Source organism: Lepisosteus oculatus, chromosome 6 (assembly GCF_040954835.1).
Source record: "Lepisosteus oculatus isolate fLepOcu1 chromosome 6, fLepOcu1.hap2, whole genome shotgun sequence".
Taxonomy (NCBI): Eukaryota; Metazoa; Chordata; class Actinopteri; order Semionotiformes; family Lepisosteidae; genus Lepisosteus; species Lepisosteus oculatus.
The window spans coordinates 1499037-1516148 of NC_090701.1; the positions used below are offsets into that span (position 1 = coordinate 1499037).

At 43.8% G+C, this 17112-nt stretch overlaps 1 protein-coding gene across 2 annotated transcripts; it reads left to right on the forward strand.

Annotated features, from left to right (window-relative positions):
- Nucleotides 1-30: 30 nt before the first annotated feature.
- On the forward strand, nt 31-12788 carry pex2 (peroxisomal biogenesis factor 2). Of its 2 annotated transcripts, XM_015354997.2 has the most exons (3): nt 31-204; nt 924-987; nt 7911-12788. In XM_015354997.2, the coding sequence occupies exon 3, from the start codon at nt 7937-7939 to the stop codon at nt 8846-8848; it is 912 nt and encodes a 303-aa protein (XP_015210483.2). In that variant the 5' UTR covers nt 31-204; nt 924-987; nt 7911-7936; the 3' UTR covers nt 8849-12788. The 2 variants fall into 2 exon arrangements, with proteins under 2 accessions (XP_015210483.2, XP_015210482.2); XM_015354996.2 differs by lacking the exon at nt 924-987.
- The last annotated feature ends 4324 nt before the right edge of the window (nt 12789-17112 follow it).

A 17112-nucleotide genomic window follows, 5' to 3' on the forward strand; every position in this document is an offset into this window, starting at 1 on the left:
TCATCTTTGCCTCCTGGAGCCCGGCGGCGGCGATTGGCCCCGTGAGGCTGGCGTCTCCATGGCAACGGTTCAGCGATTGGTCGGCTCGTTGCTAGGGTGTGGCTAGGAGCCGGAGACCCCGGAAATGCCTTCTGGTTCCCGTGTGAGGGAAGAGGACAAAGTTTATGAAGAAGACGGGACCCATAAGGAGAAACTAAATCATGGGTAAATACCGGATCTTGTCATTGTGATTAAAGACAAAGCTGGCAGGAGCTGGGAACCTGCTATTGAACCGCACGCTTAATTTCTGATTTGTGTGTGCAGGTCCACCGTTTCGTGCAACATAGGAAGTTAGCCAGGGTTGGTGATGATTTTAATGGCCAAGTACTCCTCATTCGTTCATCCCCTCACAGCCTGCTCTGTCTGATCCCCGTGGACGCAGACCATTCTTTTGGGATCTCGATAATTACATTTTGAAAGTCCTCGCATGAGGGTAGTAAGTGCAAGTCAATGCCAAAGACGGGAACCGTGTCAAGATGCCGTAGTAATGTTGCTTGAGCACCAGCGTCTCCCAAGTTTTTACCCTCCACTGAGGCGATCTGTGTCACAAGTTTATCAGCGCAGCTCTTGCGTGACGGTCGGCGAGTGTGCATACTTAGTAAACAAGACGAGCACCACAGTGGGAGGATGGCAAAGCAGAGATCAGGAGGCACCTCTTTACACCAAGGGTTGTGGAGGTCTGTAACAAGCTGCTCCTGCTGAAGCCGATACCGTGGTTGCTTTCAGGAAGTGGCCAGAGACCCTCGGGTAAATTAGCTGCTGGCAATCAGATGCGTTAGACATGCTACTCTCTTTCATCTGAAAGGTGCAAAGCAGAAGTTTGAGCTTCATTGGAGCAGCAGGCTGTGTGTGGATTACAGAGAGATATAACTCCTGTGTTTCAGGAAATGAGCAGAGCAGGACAGAGAGAGAGAGCAGGAGAACGTGCAGTGTAGCTCAGTGAAGAAGGTCTGTGGTTTTTCTTCTAAAGAGCAATGAGCTTTATTAGACTTAAGGTGTGAAATCAGAAAATAATCTCACTCACTGCCTCTCCTTCCTGCAACAGTACCATCTGTGGTGTGTTTTCTCATTTTCTTTTGTCATTTGTGGTTTTTTTTGTTTTGTGCTTTTTGTAGTGGTAAACTTGGCTAGCAATTAGTGTAATAATATCTGTTTTATGCCTATGTGAAAGGACAGCACTCATCGTAGTCTGCATTCCACTGCATGGTGGCACAGTGTGGACGTCCTGCAGCTTCACCTTAATTCTGCTGGCACACCTGTGCACCTGGCAGGCTGCGCGGTGCAGCTGCTGGAGCCCAACGGCAGCCAAGCACACACCCAGGCGGAGCCGCGCGTCAGTCCTCTTCTAATTGTGAGCGCAGGGAGGGGGGTTTAGTAGTGCAGACTACATGGATGTGCCTTTTAACAGGAGGACTCAATGTGCTTTCTCCTGCACAAGGGGTGGTAAGTGTCTGCTGCCAGCCGTGTTGTCCAGGCGGACATGATATCCCGGCTGCTTGCAGGAAGCAACTGGGCGAAGTCTTTGGATCCACGTTCAAATAAATGGGCTTGATGGGCCAAAGGGCATCGTATCGTTTCTGATCTTTTATCCTCCTGTTCAGAGAGAAACTGCATTTTCACACTCTTCCTGGGGCCCATCTCTTTAATCCATCTTGTTCTTTATTGAGTTCGTCAAACCTTAGATGTCCGGAGGCATTTGCAATTCAGTCCTTTCTCAGTGCTGAATCCACAGTCACGAGGCTCAGATCACATGAGGATGACTGTTGTCTAGTCTTTGTGTAGTATCATTCAGTTGCAGTTATTAATTATCATCATGTTATTTATACATTCATTAATTGCATTATTTTAGAATTAGAAGCAAATGGGTTCTAAGCGGTAGTTTCAGTTTTATTGGTGAAATAATCTTTCCTGCATTACCCTCATAATTGTTTTTATGCATTTGGATTTTTCCTTTTTAAAAATGAAATAAAAGTAATGTCTGGGTGATTTTCATTTATCTTGTAGATCTTAAATCTTGTGATTTGAGATTCTTTTACCACGCGGAACATGCTAACCTTTTGCCAAGAAGTTGCACAAATATAAAGCAGACAAAGGGTCTGAAGGGACACAGTTCTTTGTACTTGTGCTCTGCACTGCCCCGTTGTGAGATAGGCCGCGGCTGCCTAGCGACCCTGACGTGGATGAAACAGCTACAGGGTGAAGGGATGGTATTCATTGGTGAACACTATAAATATGGTCTCAGCTTTAGATGATGGTCTTTTAATCCACAATTTCAGGTTACTCTCCCATCAGTCAAAACAGCCTCTTGCCTTTTAAAGATTAAGCAATATTGATGAACCGGTCTCTCCTCTTTGGGTGTGTCAGGTCAGTAGGTCAATTTGTTGTGTGTAATTCTATGCCGGAGTGTGTAATTGGCACACCATTATCCCACTATATCAATAAAAATCTTATTGCTGCCAGTAGTCTGGTGTATTCATATTAATAGCAGGCATTTTGTCTTTGTAGTTAGGGGGTTATTTCTCTTAAGTAATTCTTTACTGGCAGAATCTGAAATCTGAAATGGAACTATTCAGAAGGTTAATTGAACTTATTCAATCTGACTTCAACCTATTCCCATTTATTTGCCATTGTTCCCTGTGTTTCTGTTTAAGTCACCATACATTTTTCATGAGTTTTTAAGCTGTTTTCCTGAGAACATTTATGCTTATTACTTTGTATAGGTTTAGCATCCTCCACCTTCAAACTCCCTGAATCAATTAATTCTTTTAAATAATTTAGATCCAGTGCAAACTAGATTAGGTAAAATGCATGTCTCGTTGTCAGGCTTGGTTTAAAAGATGTTGTTCAGACATTAACTTACCCCTGACCCTCGAGCTTGCAGATTTCTTTGGTGATTAGGGAAATAGGGTTGCCTTGACAAAGCATTAGTGAAGCAGCAAGGGCATGGGACCCCAATACATTTCCACTCACATGAATGTTTTATGAAACAGACCCATCGTAATTAGTCTGGCCACTGAGTGGACAGTTTTAGCTCCTTCTTGTTTTCAGATGAGATCATGTCAAAATATTGAAACTTGAATTTCAAATGGCTTTTTCTCCATAGTTTCCTTTGTAGAAAGTAAATAAAGTTTTCTAACTCTGCAGCACAGTGAATAACGCAGTGTCTGCTATACAGCAATATATATATATAGCGTATACTGTATGCCATGTACTTTATCCTGTAAATTGCAGGGGCGCTTGAATATCTAAACCAAGGACAGACAGAAGTCTAGCCTGAGTTCGTTTTGAAAATGAGCAGAATCTCCCCCTGGCCTCCTGTTGGGAGAGCAGTGAAGATGCAGTTGCTATGGACTTGACTGTTTCCCAGGTTACCAATATCATAGCCTTTTGACCTCCGTTTAGATTGCTGCACAAGTGAAGTTAGACACAGAGATATGGCTGTGCTCATAAGCCCTCATTAGCATTCTAGGAAGTAGGCCTGTGTGTTTGTGGTGATGTGGGTTAGGAGATGATTTTCAGCAGGATTTGGTTTAGGTGGCACTGAGATTTTTTTTTCAGTTTAAAAAAGACTAATGCAAAGAAACAATAGGAAAATTATTGCAGTTTGTAAACAGGTAAGACTAAGATGGTCATAAGATTTCAAATGTGATGATTTTTTTCATGTTGACTTCACACACACACTTATACTAGATACAGTCACTGAACACCTGGAACAATATGATCATCAAGAAGTTGAATAACAGGTTCGAACTAATATCTGGAGACCACTGTGTGAGAGTTGATAATCTGCATCTTTGCAGACAAGTCTCAGCCACGTCACAGGGCCGTGAAATGATGTCTGATAATGGATGAAGAGCTGTTGTTGCTTAAGGAATACTTAGGTTCTGTCTTGATCTTAGGTTTGGCTCGTCAGTCCTTCTGCTCTTAGCCTCTCGGGAATGAAAGCGTGTCTGAATGATGTGGAATATGAGCAGTAATCCCTGGGGAAGTTTGGAAAAGGGCGGAGGAGTCCGTGTGGCGGGGACTGGCAGGCAGATGGTCAGCAGCACAGGAGAGGCTGCTAAGTGGTGTTGCGGTGACGTTCATGCGTGTGATGGCAGGGCTGCATGGGTGTGTGAACTACACCTCAAAATAAAAGCCCAGCAAAAGGTCAGTTCACTCACTCACCTGAGCTATGGACTGAGCTGCCCTCCTGTACGTACCTGGCTACAGGCACCTGTAGACACTCGGGTGTACCAGGCAGTGTGCTCCTGTCTGTGGGGCACACGGGTCCACTCGCTTTCCATCCACAGTCAGCTGGTGCCCTGTAAGCCCTGTGTGTCTGTTTACCAGTGAGTCTCTTTTCTGAGAAAAGGCACAGAACGTCTGGGAATGATGTAGTGCACGTTGCACTTTCGGTTTGTATTACAGGTTTTATAAAACAAATGTTGCGATGCACAACTGGGGAGACGCTTTTGTTGTTGTTTGTTGTTTTCCAGGAGAAGTCACTGTGTTTGCTTGAGTATCTGTGCTCGGCTGAAAGGGTGGTGGAGCTCATCTCGGCCGGTCTCGGGTGGGGAAAGGGCGGCCCTGACAGCTCCAGTTTGTAGGTCCCCCTGTGAGCACGTCTCAGGTCTGTTCCAGAGGCTGTGCTCAGACCTCAACAGGTTCAGGAAGAGGAAGTCTACTCTGAAACGAGCTCTGATTTGTCTTAAAGGTGCTTCTGTGGGAACAGATCATGGATCCAGACTCTGTTGAGTTTTGCTTTTTGTGGAACAGAATCTGGTTTAGTTGATAAATTCTTTAATTCCCTGGTTCTCACCTGTATAGCAATTTAAACATTAAAAAAATCTAAAACACATCCATGGAGCAGTCTGAAGCATTCTTGCGCTAGATGATGCTGTTAATGACTGGCGCACCATCACCAGGGCACGTGTAGCAGGCAACACGGCATCATTCTTACCCTTTTAGTGTTGGAAACCTGCAGGTGCTGCACACCTGATGCCCATGTGAACAGATGCACATCTCAGGTGTGCAGATAAAGAGAGCATTTGCCAGACAGCAGTTCAGGAAGCTCAGGCGAGTTTTAAACTCTGCATGCAGTACAGTAGCATGTTAATGGTATTTAAAAGTCAGATAAATTATCATGATATCAGCCCAGCACTCTTGATCTGATTATATACAACCATTCCACGTTGTGTAGGCACCTGCACATTTAAAAAAAAAATGCATTTCAACTCTATTAATCTATTGATCTGCTCTTTCTATTGCAACAAAATAATGTCATCCTGTGGCCTTCTTCAGTTCAGTTGAATCGGTTTTGAATGTCCATGACCACGCGCTTGCCTTTTCCCCAGAATGCGCTACAGTCTTTTTTAGGGAGCCAGGCATCGCAGGCCGTTCCAGCAGAGCGTCGGGGGGTCAAGGCCCGCGGCACGGCCTGCTCTTCCAGGAGCCTCCAGCTCCCTGGCCTGCTTCCCCGGGCTCAGCCGCGGCTGGAGAGCTCCGCGTTCGGCCGCCCAGAGGAGGGCTGGTTCGTTCCGCTGTCAGTCATTCCCCCCAGGGGTGAAAGTACGCGGATTTCAAGTTCGCGCTGTATGTGTTTCCCGTGTCTCTGATTTTCCGATTCTCTTTGTTTCCCTCCTGTGCGGAACTCGCTGCTGTTGTGAAGGGAGTGGAGGATTCCAGATGGACTGCATTAAGAATGTGAGGAGGTCATTATGGAAGGGAGACTTCTTATTGCTTTTCAGATGTGTACAAAACCCCGATATTTTAAAGACCTGGGTGTCGGCTTGTGTACGTCATCCGTTTGTCTGTTTTTTTTAATTTTATTTTGGTTTGTTTGCAACATTGTCCGGGGATAATCAGAAATAAGTATAAATGCAAACCCGCAATACAGACCAAAAAAAAAACTGAAACTGCTCCTTCTGCAAAGGACTTTATGACACATGTGTACAATTAATCAATTAAATGTTTCATTTTACTACATTCTCACACCCTCCACTGAAAAAAACAAGCCTGTGTTCTGATCTTTGCATGTTCTAAGCATCACAAATGTCATTTAAGAATTGGCACGACAGTGACCCAGATGAAAAAACATTAATGTGCAAAATTTCCAGTGGATTATAAAAAGCTGATATAGGCGTTAAATTAATTCCTACGCAACGTAAAAAGTATAGAATCTTACCTCCAGTCTGCACTGATCGAAGGTACCAGGGATTTCTCAAGCGGCAGAGCATCACCAGGAGGAGAAAAAGAAGCGTCTCTCCTTGGCCGAGCACCAGGAAGGCTGTGGTTGTCTTTCTCCAGGGTGCCAGTCCTCTGTGTCTTCTGTGAACTGTATGTGTACGGCTGGGCTTTTGTTTACTATAGCAGTAAATATGGCCATTGACTGCGTGTTTTGATGATTACCTAAGAATCATAGATTTCCAGTTCCTGTAGTTAGAGCCTTGTAAATTTAAATGCTTAATTTTTATAGGCAGTGAGCATTGACAAAAGTGTCTAGTTGTAATATATCTCGTAGTACCACGAGTCTCAAGAAACATGTCAATAGTAATCCTGGTATTGATAGCAGCCCTGTAGGAGATGTTACTTGCCCTAGCTAACATCCATGTGGTCCTCTTAATCATAATTACATTAATATTGACAAGCCCTTGACAATAGCCACATTACTATTGATAGCTTTCTGTCAATAATATGTTCCCAAATAAAATATATTAATTCATAACTTGTAAACTGCTCAATAAAAGCATTGAAAAGAATATCAGGAGTTTGTATCCCCAGAGTGGAGTGAAGCAGTAATTTGTCTCAGTTACGTAGTCCAGCTCAACTTTCTGCTTCCTTCTTCCACAGTCTGCTTGACAGACACCATCTTTGAGAAACTAAAAAGTCACCTGCTGTTCCTTTGCTTTTTACTTGGTTTTATTTTAATTTTCCTAGCAGGTTTGGTTTAGAGATCCTCATGGGAGCTTGTGGGTAGTCTGAACATTTTTAGTTTGCATTTTATTTTATTTTGTACTTGGGTAATTAGCTTGTTAAGCAGCAGACCAGAAGCGTTTGTCTGCATTACATTTGCCTGTAGGACATCTGAGCTTCTTTTAGTAAATGGGAGTTTAATTTGAATTTAGTAAGCGAGTTGGATATGTAGGCAGAATAGAGGTCTTTTTATTGTTCTGGACTTTACCATGGCTCAAATAATATCCCAGACTTTTACATTGAAGATATTTGACATTTGTGTCAATCAGTATTGCGTTGTACAGGCTGTCATAGTTTTCAGTCTCAACTATAGAAATAATTAGCACGCTTTCCTGTAATCGCAGTAGGTATAGTAAGTAAAAAAAAAGAATACTAAGCCACTTCAGATTTTTTTTAACACATTATTCCTATGTAGTATGTGGCGTAGCAGTAACATCAAAATTGTTTTAGAAAATTAGGCTTTTGTTTATGGTTTAGCCTGCTATACATTTTTAAAGAAGCACATTGTTTATGAAGTGGCACACCAAGGAAATCTCACAAGTAATCGGAATGTCTTAAGCAATAACATTATACGTAGTAGCAGTTTGATTGACACCTTCCCTTTCTGACACAACCATAGCAGTAAAGCAGGGAATATTCCTAACAAGACATTGCAGCCCCGGGTTTCGATATAAAGGCTGTCAGAGGAAAGTAGTTCCACATGGCGGATGTTTACTGCATTGCTAAGCCTGCGCTCTTTGGATAATCTTCTATGATGTGATTTGTCCACACTCTGAACCTCCAGAGGGAACAGTTATAAGACCTCCTGTGCTAGTGCACAGCAGAGCTAAAAGGGAATTTCTTACGGATTTTACACGTGAAAAGCGATTTAGACCTAAATGTAAAAATGCATAACAATTTTCTTTTTCTGCTCGCAGATGACACTGGAGGAGACAAGCATTTCATGGAAGACAGTTCAAGCACTGTAACTCCAGTTCTCAGAATAAGTCAGCTTGATGCTTTTGAGTTGGATAGAGCTTTAGAGCAGCTCGTTTGGTCACAGTTCACCCAGTGCTTCCAGCATTTCAAACCTGGGCATTTAACCCCTTTCGAACCAGAGCTAAAAGCGCTCCTGCAGCTGCTGCTTTGGAGGTTCACCATCTACTCCCAGAATGCCACGGTTGGCCAGTCTCTGCTCCACATCCGGTACAAGAACGACCTCTCCCAGGCGGCCAGGTACCAGCCCATGAGCCGGCAGCAGAAGCTGTGGTTCGCGCTCTGCACAGTGGGGGAGCGCTGGCTCCAGGAGAGGTCTCACAGCCTCTTCCTCCGCCTGCCTGCGGACTCCGCCTTTCCCCGCGTGCGGCGCGCGCTCGCCCTCCTGGGCGGCTTCGCGAAGGTCGCCAGCCTGCTGAACTTCCTGGTCTTCCTCCAGAGGGGGCGGCTTCCCACGCTGACGGAGCGCTGCCTGGGGATCCGGGCGGTCTTCAGCCGGCCCCAGCGCGCGCGCGAGCTCGGCTTCGAGCACGTCAACCGCGAGCTGCTGTGGCACGGCTTCGCCCAGTTCCTCATTTTCCTGTGCCCCCTCGTGAACACGCGGAGGCTGAAGGCGAGCGTCGGCACCGTCTTCCCGCCGCTGGGGGGCCTCAAGGCCGGCGATGTCTCGCGGGCGGCGCGCTGCCGGGAGTGCGCGCTCTGCGGCGAGTGGCCCACTCTGCCGCACACCATCGGCTGCAGCCACGTCTTCTGTTACTACTGCATCAAGAGCAGCTCCATCGCCGACGTGTCCCTCGCGTGTCCGCAGTGCGGCACGGGGGTGCAGACAGTCGAGCCGGTCAGAGTGCAGATTGAAATGAACAACTTTCACGCAAGGTGATGGCGCACTTGGGGCCTCGGGGGCTTGAAACCAATGACGGTGTGTTTGTTGAGGAAGGCCTGTGGAGGCAGTATGAACACGCACGTGGAGGCTTCCCCTTCTGCCCTTCTTCCCCTTCGTTTCTCACTTGGTATTTCTTTTTTTTTTAAATCATCGAGCAAATACAGAACGGCGTCTGCTAACCAAACAAGTCAGAAGTGCCTCCCTAATTCACACGCAAAAAAAATAGTTTTTTTTCTTTCAATGAATAAAATATTACTGTACTCCATTCCAGGGAATAACTGTAAAAATGACACTTTTTCATCTGTGATTTCATCGATTTTTACCGAGGGTGTTTAGTATAGAAACGTTCAGGTTTGTACTAAATGAGACAACAGTTCTGGGGTGGAATAAATAGATATCCAGGTATTATCCAGATAGCTCTGTCGCTCTTTGAGCAGCTTGGGATGGTTAAAGGAAAGAATATGAGCAGCAGTTTGAATACATTCTAGCTAAATAATGGACACACTATATTAGCTGTATTCATTTGTCAATGCTTTATACGTTTTTTTCCTCCTGAAGTGGCCACAAAATGAAAATTGATAATGCTTGTACTACAAAGCTTACTGCTTTTTCTAAATCGTTTTCTTAAGCACGCTTTTAAAAGGTGAATCTAGTTAATTTATTTTTGTCCCTGCAATTTGAATGAAATTGCCTTTTTTATTTTCTTAAAAGATGTTTCATAGATATTATAAAATGTATTTCTTAATCATTCAAGGACAAATCATGCATCATACTTCTTTTAGTATTAATGCAGATCTGTCTTTCCTTGGAGATGCACGGTTTTGCAATCGAGTCCTAGATAATTCCATATGATTTTTACAAGATTTACTGTCCCCTAGCTTCTAAAGGAACACTACATTTTTAATTCCACACAATAGCGCCAATATAAATTGTCTCCATAAATGTTTAATTAGTGATGAAGATCACCTTCATCTGATGTAAATAAAAGAACACTTTCTGTTTTTTTGAAATAGTAAAAGGCTTGACCAAGCAATACTGACCGGTGAAAATCTGTTTGCACCCATTTGATTTGGAGATTCAGTGCCAGGTTAAACACAGTAATTATAGTCTGCTGTTTAATGCCATTGATAGCCTGTGCTCCAGTGCACTGACTTTGGGGTGGCAGCCATGCTTTTATTGGCTTCTTAAGGATAATGCTTATTTCTTAAGCACTAATAATAAGCCACATAATATAATAAGATCACAACAGAAGTGTACAGTGCAGCTTAATTCTTACACTAGTCATCACCATCAGTCCCAATGCGCAAATACTTCCAACTATCATAACCAGTGATTTCATACCATTAAAGACACTTTGTCATTATCACTGGGAAGGGCAGGATTAAACAATAACTGAAACAGCAGCAGAACATCTGTCCACACATTTGCAATGTTTTATAGTCCTGAAGGTCTTTGGTTAGAAATCATTTTAATTTTAACACTTCAGTACTGAATTCCTTCAGGTGGGGAGCTGCGTCTGCATGCGTAGGCTGCAAAGGAACAAGTCATGTTTATTCCTGCTGAAAAGAGAAGAGAGAAAACAACATTTCGTCTGTGAAGCCTTCTTCGGGTGTGAGAAAGAAAGGGCAGACAGCAAAGATTAAATAGCACGGGAGAACAAAAGCTGGGAGAGTGGAGGAGGCGGGAGCAGGGGAGAGGGGCCACTCGGGTGGAGAGGTGAAGAGAGGGGTGAAGTCGAAACCTGCATGTGAATAGAGAAGATCACACGAAAACAAGTCTGTCATTTCTGTTCTCTTTTCAGCATGGAATATACCTATTACTTGTTCCTGAATTCCTTCTAGTGTTTTAGGGTGAAATCCTGTACAAAAGCAGCTATACATCTACTCCCATGTATATGCATCCAGACCTGAATTGTCAAAAACCATGGGGGAAACTACACTGTTGCCTACTTAACCAGTGTGAATCCTTATTTCCTGTATCAGGTCTTACAGAGGAGGCTTGGCTCATGTGGGGTAAATCCTGATCGGAAATTAATCACTCCGTGCTGTGCAGCAAACCACAGCCCTGATGGCACAAGGAATAGGGTAAAATGCATTTAAGACTGGCTGGAGGAGACACTTCTTGACATAAAGGGTAGTGGGTGCCTTGGCGTTGTTGAAGCTGATCTCCCGGGATGCCTAAAGAGACACCTGGCTGAGACCCTCAGCCCTCTGAGCTCCCTGCTTCCTCATGAGCGCTATGGGCTGTCTGGTCTGCACCCTTCCGGGGCCGTCCTTGTGTCCTTAGACTTCCAGCTCAAATCTTATTAGTCCAGCTGTAGAGCAATGGGTTACAACACACTCTGAAGACATAAATGTTGTGTTTCCTCTGTTTCTGGGAAAACAGTGTTTTGGGAAAACGTGCTTCCCACCACATTTTCGCTCTGTGGCTTTAGTCGCAGGATGACGGGTGGATTCAAACGCCGGTTTAGCAAATATTCACTTGCAAATATTGCGGGGGGAAAAAACCTGGAAGTTTGATCTTCTAGCCTGTTCAGATACATTTTGATGGTTAGTGTTTGTTTAAGAATTTGAGGGCTCCTGGTGAGATCAGCGAGGCCTTGTGTCTGCGGGGGGAGGAGTCTCCTACGGGCCTACAGCCCTCACTAATCTCCTTTGCTTCTGCCTGAGATAGCTGCAGACTCTAACAAACCCAAGCAGTGCTGGACAACTTTGAGGCAAATTACACCCTAATCCCAATAATGACTTCAAAGACAGTTAGTTATTCTGACGTTAACCTACATGAATGACTTACGCCTGAGGCAAAATGTACCCCAAGTGGAATGAAACCTGCTAGAAAGTCCCACCTTTTTTGATCACTCTGGCTTAATTAAATGTTTTGAAGGTGATCACTTTTTCATCTCGGATTTTGATTTCTTTGTCCTCGTTTCTCATAAGACCAGGCAATTTTTTTTAAAAAAAAGAAAATTTACAATGCTAATAAACCTGCTGCTTGTCTTTGGTGTAATTTATTTTCTTTATGACTGCCAGTAGATAATGATTCAATCCTGATAATGTGTCTCAAAGTATGTACGGTATATTGGTTTTAATGGAAATGACTTAAATTGCAGAAACACTGAAAGCGTGATCCTTTATCTGCCAGTGGTTAACAACTGTGTAAAAAATGTGCCATAGATTTTCCCTCTGAAAGATGACAGAGATAAGAACATAAGAAAGGGTTCAAACAATGGGAGGTCATTTGGCCATTCAGGAACATTAGGTAGTTAGTAGCTAATTGATCCAGGTATCTAATTCAGCTGTGTCTTGAAAGAAGCCAGCGTATTTCCCCCACCAACATGGCTGGGCAGCCTGTTACAGACTGCCACGGCCCAGATGTATGTGAGTGCATGCAGAATGTTACTATACAGTATAGAACAAACTGCTCTTCCAAAACAATTGAGAATACCACTAAGAGCAGGTCTGTCTGCCTCCAGCAGTGATTACAGTTACACCAGATGTCCACTAAAGGTCTCGGTGGTTTACAGAGATATGACATCACTCAGACAACAATGGCTGTCTCTTCGCTGCATGACGTGGGCAGTAATTGAAGATCGTACTGTGTCGTGGACTGCACTTCCTGTCGGTGATTTATTTGACCTCAGCAGGTCGGCTGCCACCTTCAGTGATGCATGTGGAGGACGGGTACCAACAGTCATCCCTCCAGCTCGTGCAATCAGACAATCGGACTCATACTGTACATGCTGTCATTTTGCATTGATGGTCTGTTTCTCATAATAAGTGGTGGGAGAGCAAGACTGCTGGAATTCAAGATTGACAATTCACTCGAGTGGCACAGGAGTCTTGGCCAGACTACAGGAGCCTTGACTGTCTGGTAACCCTAAACTGGGCAAGCATGTGATTAAAAACGGTAGTTGATCCTAAATTTTTTAATACAAAAATTGACGTTCATGGTCTTGTTTCCTCGCACTGCGAATAATCGGGTTCCTTTGTTAATGACACCTGTTATTGACACGTCCGGACCTGCGCTGCCTCTCTCACTGAGTGGAAGCACCACTACGACCCCGCCAGCAGGACACAGCTGGTGCACGCACATGGCGTATGTCTTCGGCATGGGCACAAGCACAAGTGCATTTCTTGACAGATCCGCGCTGTTAAACTTTGCATAGTCAGTACATCATCGGAAGCACAAAACGGGAGCCCCGAGATCCAACGTTTTCTACAGTCTCAAAACGGGGTAGTTGATGAGCTTTCAATTTATCATTAAAACTTGAAAATGGTTTGCATTATTAAAAGCCCTTCTCTTAATTTTTCCTGTGTTCTGAGTTGCCTAAACGCAGTCTCACCAGTATTGATTTCCACTGCTCGTGTGTGTAATTTGTAAACCCTAAGAACTTGCTCTGTGAATTGGCCCCCCACGCCTTTTGTGCTCGAAACTATTGTGAACGAGGATTTCAGCTAGATCCTCACTTTGATGAGCCAGTTTTCCCATTATGTCTCACATTCTGGCTCCTTTGATGTTGGCCGTTTATTTCCCTGATTAATAGTTTTAAATATAAAAAGCTCTGTTTTAATCCCGGTAATGCTGCCACTTACCTATTGTACCCAGTGGACATGTGTTGGCATAGCTTAATTGAAATAGAGCTCCAAGCGCCTGCGTTATGTTAACAGAATAGAAGGCGGCCTGCCGCAGCTCTTGGAATGAACTGAGCACCAATAGAAAACTACAACAAAGCAGATGTTACGACATATTTTTGACTCTTTTGTAAAAAAAAGCAGCAGATTCAGGCAGAAGCTGTTAAACTGTAACACTGCCTTGAAAATGTTATGCTTAAGAGTACAGAAGGCTGGTGGTAAATGGTGTGCTGTTCTAGAAACAAAATACAATTTATTGACTTTTACACATGTAAAGGCATCCTAACCTTGCTTCCTAAATGGGTCCAGGTAATACAGGGCCTGCAGACTTTCAAGTAGTTCTTACTGACACCCAGTTATTCTTAGAGAGGCTCTTATGTCTGAGAATGAGATCCTTCTACGGATCTGAGGGCCAGTTATTTGATCTCTTGATAACAAATGTCAGAGCTTCTTTCTTAATATGACACTTCATCAGTGAACTAAAAGCACAATGAAATTTGAAGGTGTGCACTGCCAATTTCCGAAATCAAGTTAATTATGAAACGTAACATACCAAAAGTAGAAGTGGTCGTGTACCATGCTTTGAGAGCCATTGACAATACCTATTGTGCGTAGCTGTCGAAAACCGCATGTCTTTCAAAGAAGCAAGGGCTCACTAACATACAGGCACACCTGCCTTTTTGTGTGCAAAGAATTACCTGTTCTGGATTTTTCAGATAGATTGACCAGTTCACCAATTGCTCAATCAATTGATACCCAACGGGCTTAATGGACCAAATGCCCTCCTCCCACTCGTAAACTTTCTTGTGTTTCTTCTATTCACCAACTTCTCACATATTACTTTCCCAGCCACTGATTGAAAAGCTATTCATTGGGTGCTGAAAGCTAGTTCACTATTTTAGAATTTTTAAAGTGAATGCATGTTATTTAGAAATATAGCAGTGCCAGGAATAAGGGAACTATCCTGAGAGAGAGAACTCTCCTCTAATGGTAACTACTGAAAAAAGAATACATTCTCCATTTGTGCCAAAACACCCTAAAAAGGCTTAAAAATATCTAGTCCTGTATTTTACATAATATTGTCAATGGTACTGAAGATCCTCTGTTTCCATAAAGCCATTAATGATTTCTTATAAGAATATGCTAACTTTAGCATACTTAATGCCTGTGGTACTAACAAGCATTTTCCTTGTCTAGAAATGCCCCTGCCATTATTCAAAAAATTGAAAATATAAACAAAGATACTTCCATCCATCCGCTTTCCAAGGGCTTTATCCATTACAGGACTGCAGGGGAGCCAGAAGCCACACACACACACCAGGGTGTCTACCAGCACGTCTTTGGACTGCAGGAGGAAATCAGAGCACCTGAAGTAAAACCCTCTTGAGCACAGGGAGAACATGCAGACTCCACCCAGACAGCACCCCAGGAACTGAACTCAGGGTCCAGCTCTGCAAGGCAGCAATGCTGCCCACTGTGCCACCATGCCTCCCACAAAGATACTTAATCAAGAAAGTGAAGGACTCCTCTTTTAAACTAAGTTTATCCATTTTACAGTGCCTGAGTAAAGAGGGTCACCTATTAGACTGCGCAGTTTGTGTAACTCTCATGTTTTCCTCCCGGTGGGGATCAGAAATCACCTACTGTAACAGTCCAATAGGAAAGCAAACAGGCAGGAGGAGTGAACTCCGTTCCAGGTCCTTGTACCACACAGCCATGAGCTTTGCTTGTGAAGTTTAAACCTTCAGGCTTCAGGCTGTCTTTTACCGGTGTCCTGGCCAAATTTCCCTTTGGCCCTTACCAATCATGGCCTCCTAATAATCCCCCTCTATGAACTGGCTTCATTACTCTGCTCTCCTCCCCATTGAGAGCTGGTGTGTGGGGAGCGTTCTGGCGCACTATGGCTGCCGTCGCATCATCCAGGTGGGGCTGCACACTGGTGCTGGTGGAGGGGATCCCCATTACCTGTAAAGCGCTTTGAGTGGAGTGTCCAGAAAAGCGCTATATAAGTGTAAGCAATTATTATTATTATTATTATATTATTATTATTATTATTATTATTATTACCATGGACACGCCACATTCAGAGACACGGCTTTCAGAGAAGACATTATTGTTATGTTTTTTTTCCTTTGTACTTTAGCACTATATTCTAAATTGTACATCTCTGACATAGCACTGAGGAAGCACAGTATGGGAACTTACATTTTGTTTAATTGCATTCAGTTCGTCTCTGACTTGAGCAGCCCGATTGTACAGATGTGCACTACAGCGCTCATGTGAGATTGCATCCACAGCCCAGTTCAGTTCAGACCGTCATTCAAGCCATTTTAAGATTCACTTACACGCGAAGTGTATCTCAGGTGTGGCCTGTACCGGCATAGGCCATCTTTACACGTAGTTTTCAATCTGGGCCGGACGTTGTGCCATTCGTCTCGTAACATAAAATGAGTCTCATACACACACAAAAAAAAGCAAACTGGAAATGCATCTGATTGCAAAACAGGCCGCCTGTTCTGAAAGGGTTTAGGGATGGAGCGGCATGGCAGAGAATGTGATACCCCCAGTGGTGCCCATTTAAATCTACAAAGGGAAACCACATGCCTGCGTGGAAAATGCGGTACCTGAATGGTCATGTGCTCCCAGCACTGATTGGCTGGGATCTCAAACAAGCAGCACTCAGGAATCGGGAAGATACATGAGGGAATTACTAGGGATCACAGGCCAGTCTGCTCTGTAATGAGCCTGAGGTGAAGCAGGTTTCAGCCAGGTTTTGAGTTCATTGATGTATAATAAATACAAAATTGCAAATAATCTTCAGACATCCCTCCAGATGTGCTCTTGAATTTCCTGCGGCTTAAACTGAATCTAAGCGCTTTTAAAGTTTTGATAACGACTTTGCAAGTTTGATTGAAACCGCACCCTTGTGCGAGGGCGGAAGACGGTGTTTTACAAAAAAGACGTTGTTCCAGTTGTGCGTAAACACAATTCAAAACAAACGTTTTGAACTTCTGTTAAAATAATGTCTTATTCCTTCGTGGGAGTAGTTTAATTCTAATCCCGTGTGGTTTTCGATGTACAGTATAAACCACACGTAGAAAATGTGCTAAGGCATTTATTCACTATGTGGAGTGCCCATGGGAAAATGTATAGGTAGATCTGATGATTTGTTTTATATTGGTTCCTGGAAGACAATGCATTTTACACATAGCATTCCAAGTCCTCTTTAAGTACGTCCTTTCCTTGATAAACTTACACGATGTAACATACAGGACACCCAGTTGCATTTTTCATTGTTCGTATCATAATTCTCTTGAGTCTTGAGTCTTCCGCCCTAGAGTCTTAATGGTTCTCACATCCTGTTTTTTTTTTTAAAAAATGACATAAAATTTGGAAAAATCGAAAGTAAACGCAAAACATGCTGTCGGGATGTCGCTTTCAGGGAACTTCGCTTTGCGTTTTGACCATGAATGTCAACGAGGAGATTTTAAAGTCGCAAGACTGCCGTGCCAGTGTCCCCGGTACCACATTTGAAGAAGCGTCTGTTCTGCTCACAACCGGTTCCGACTGCAGTCCAGCTTCAGAACCGGACTATCTCCGCGCTCTTTTAATTTCCCTGGCCCATTACAG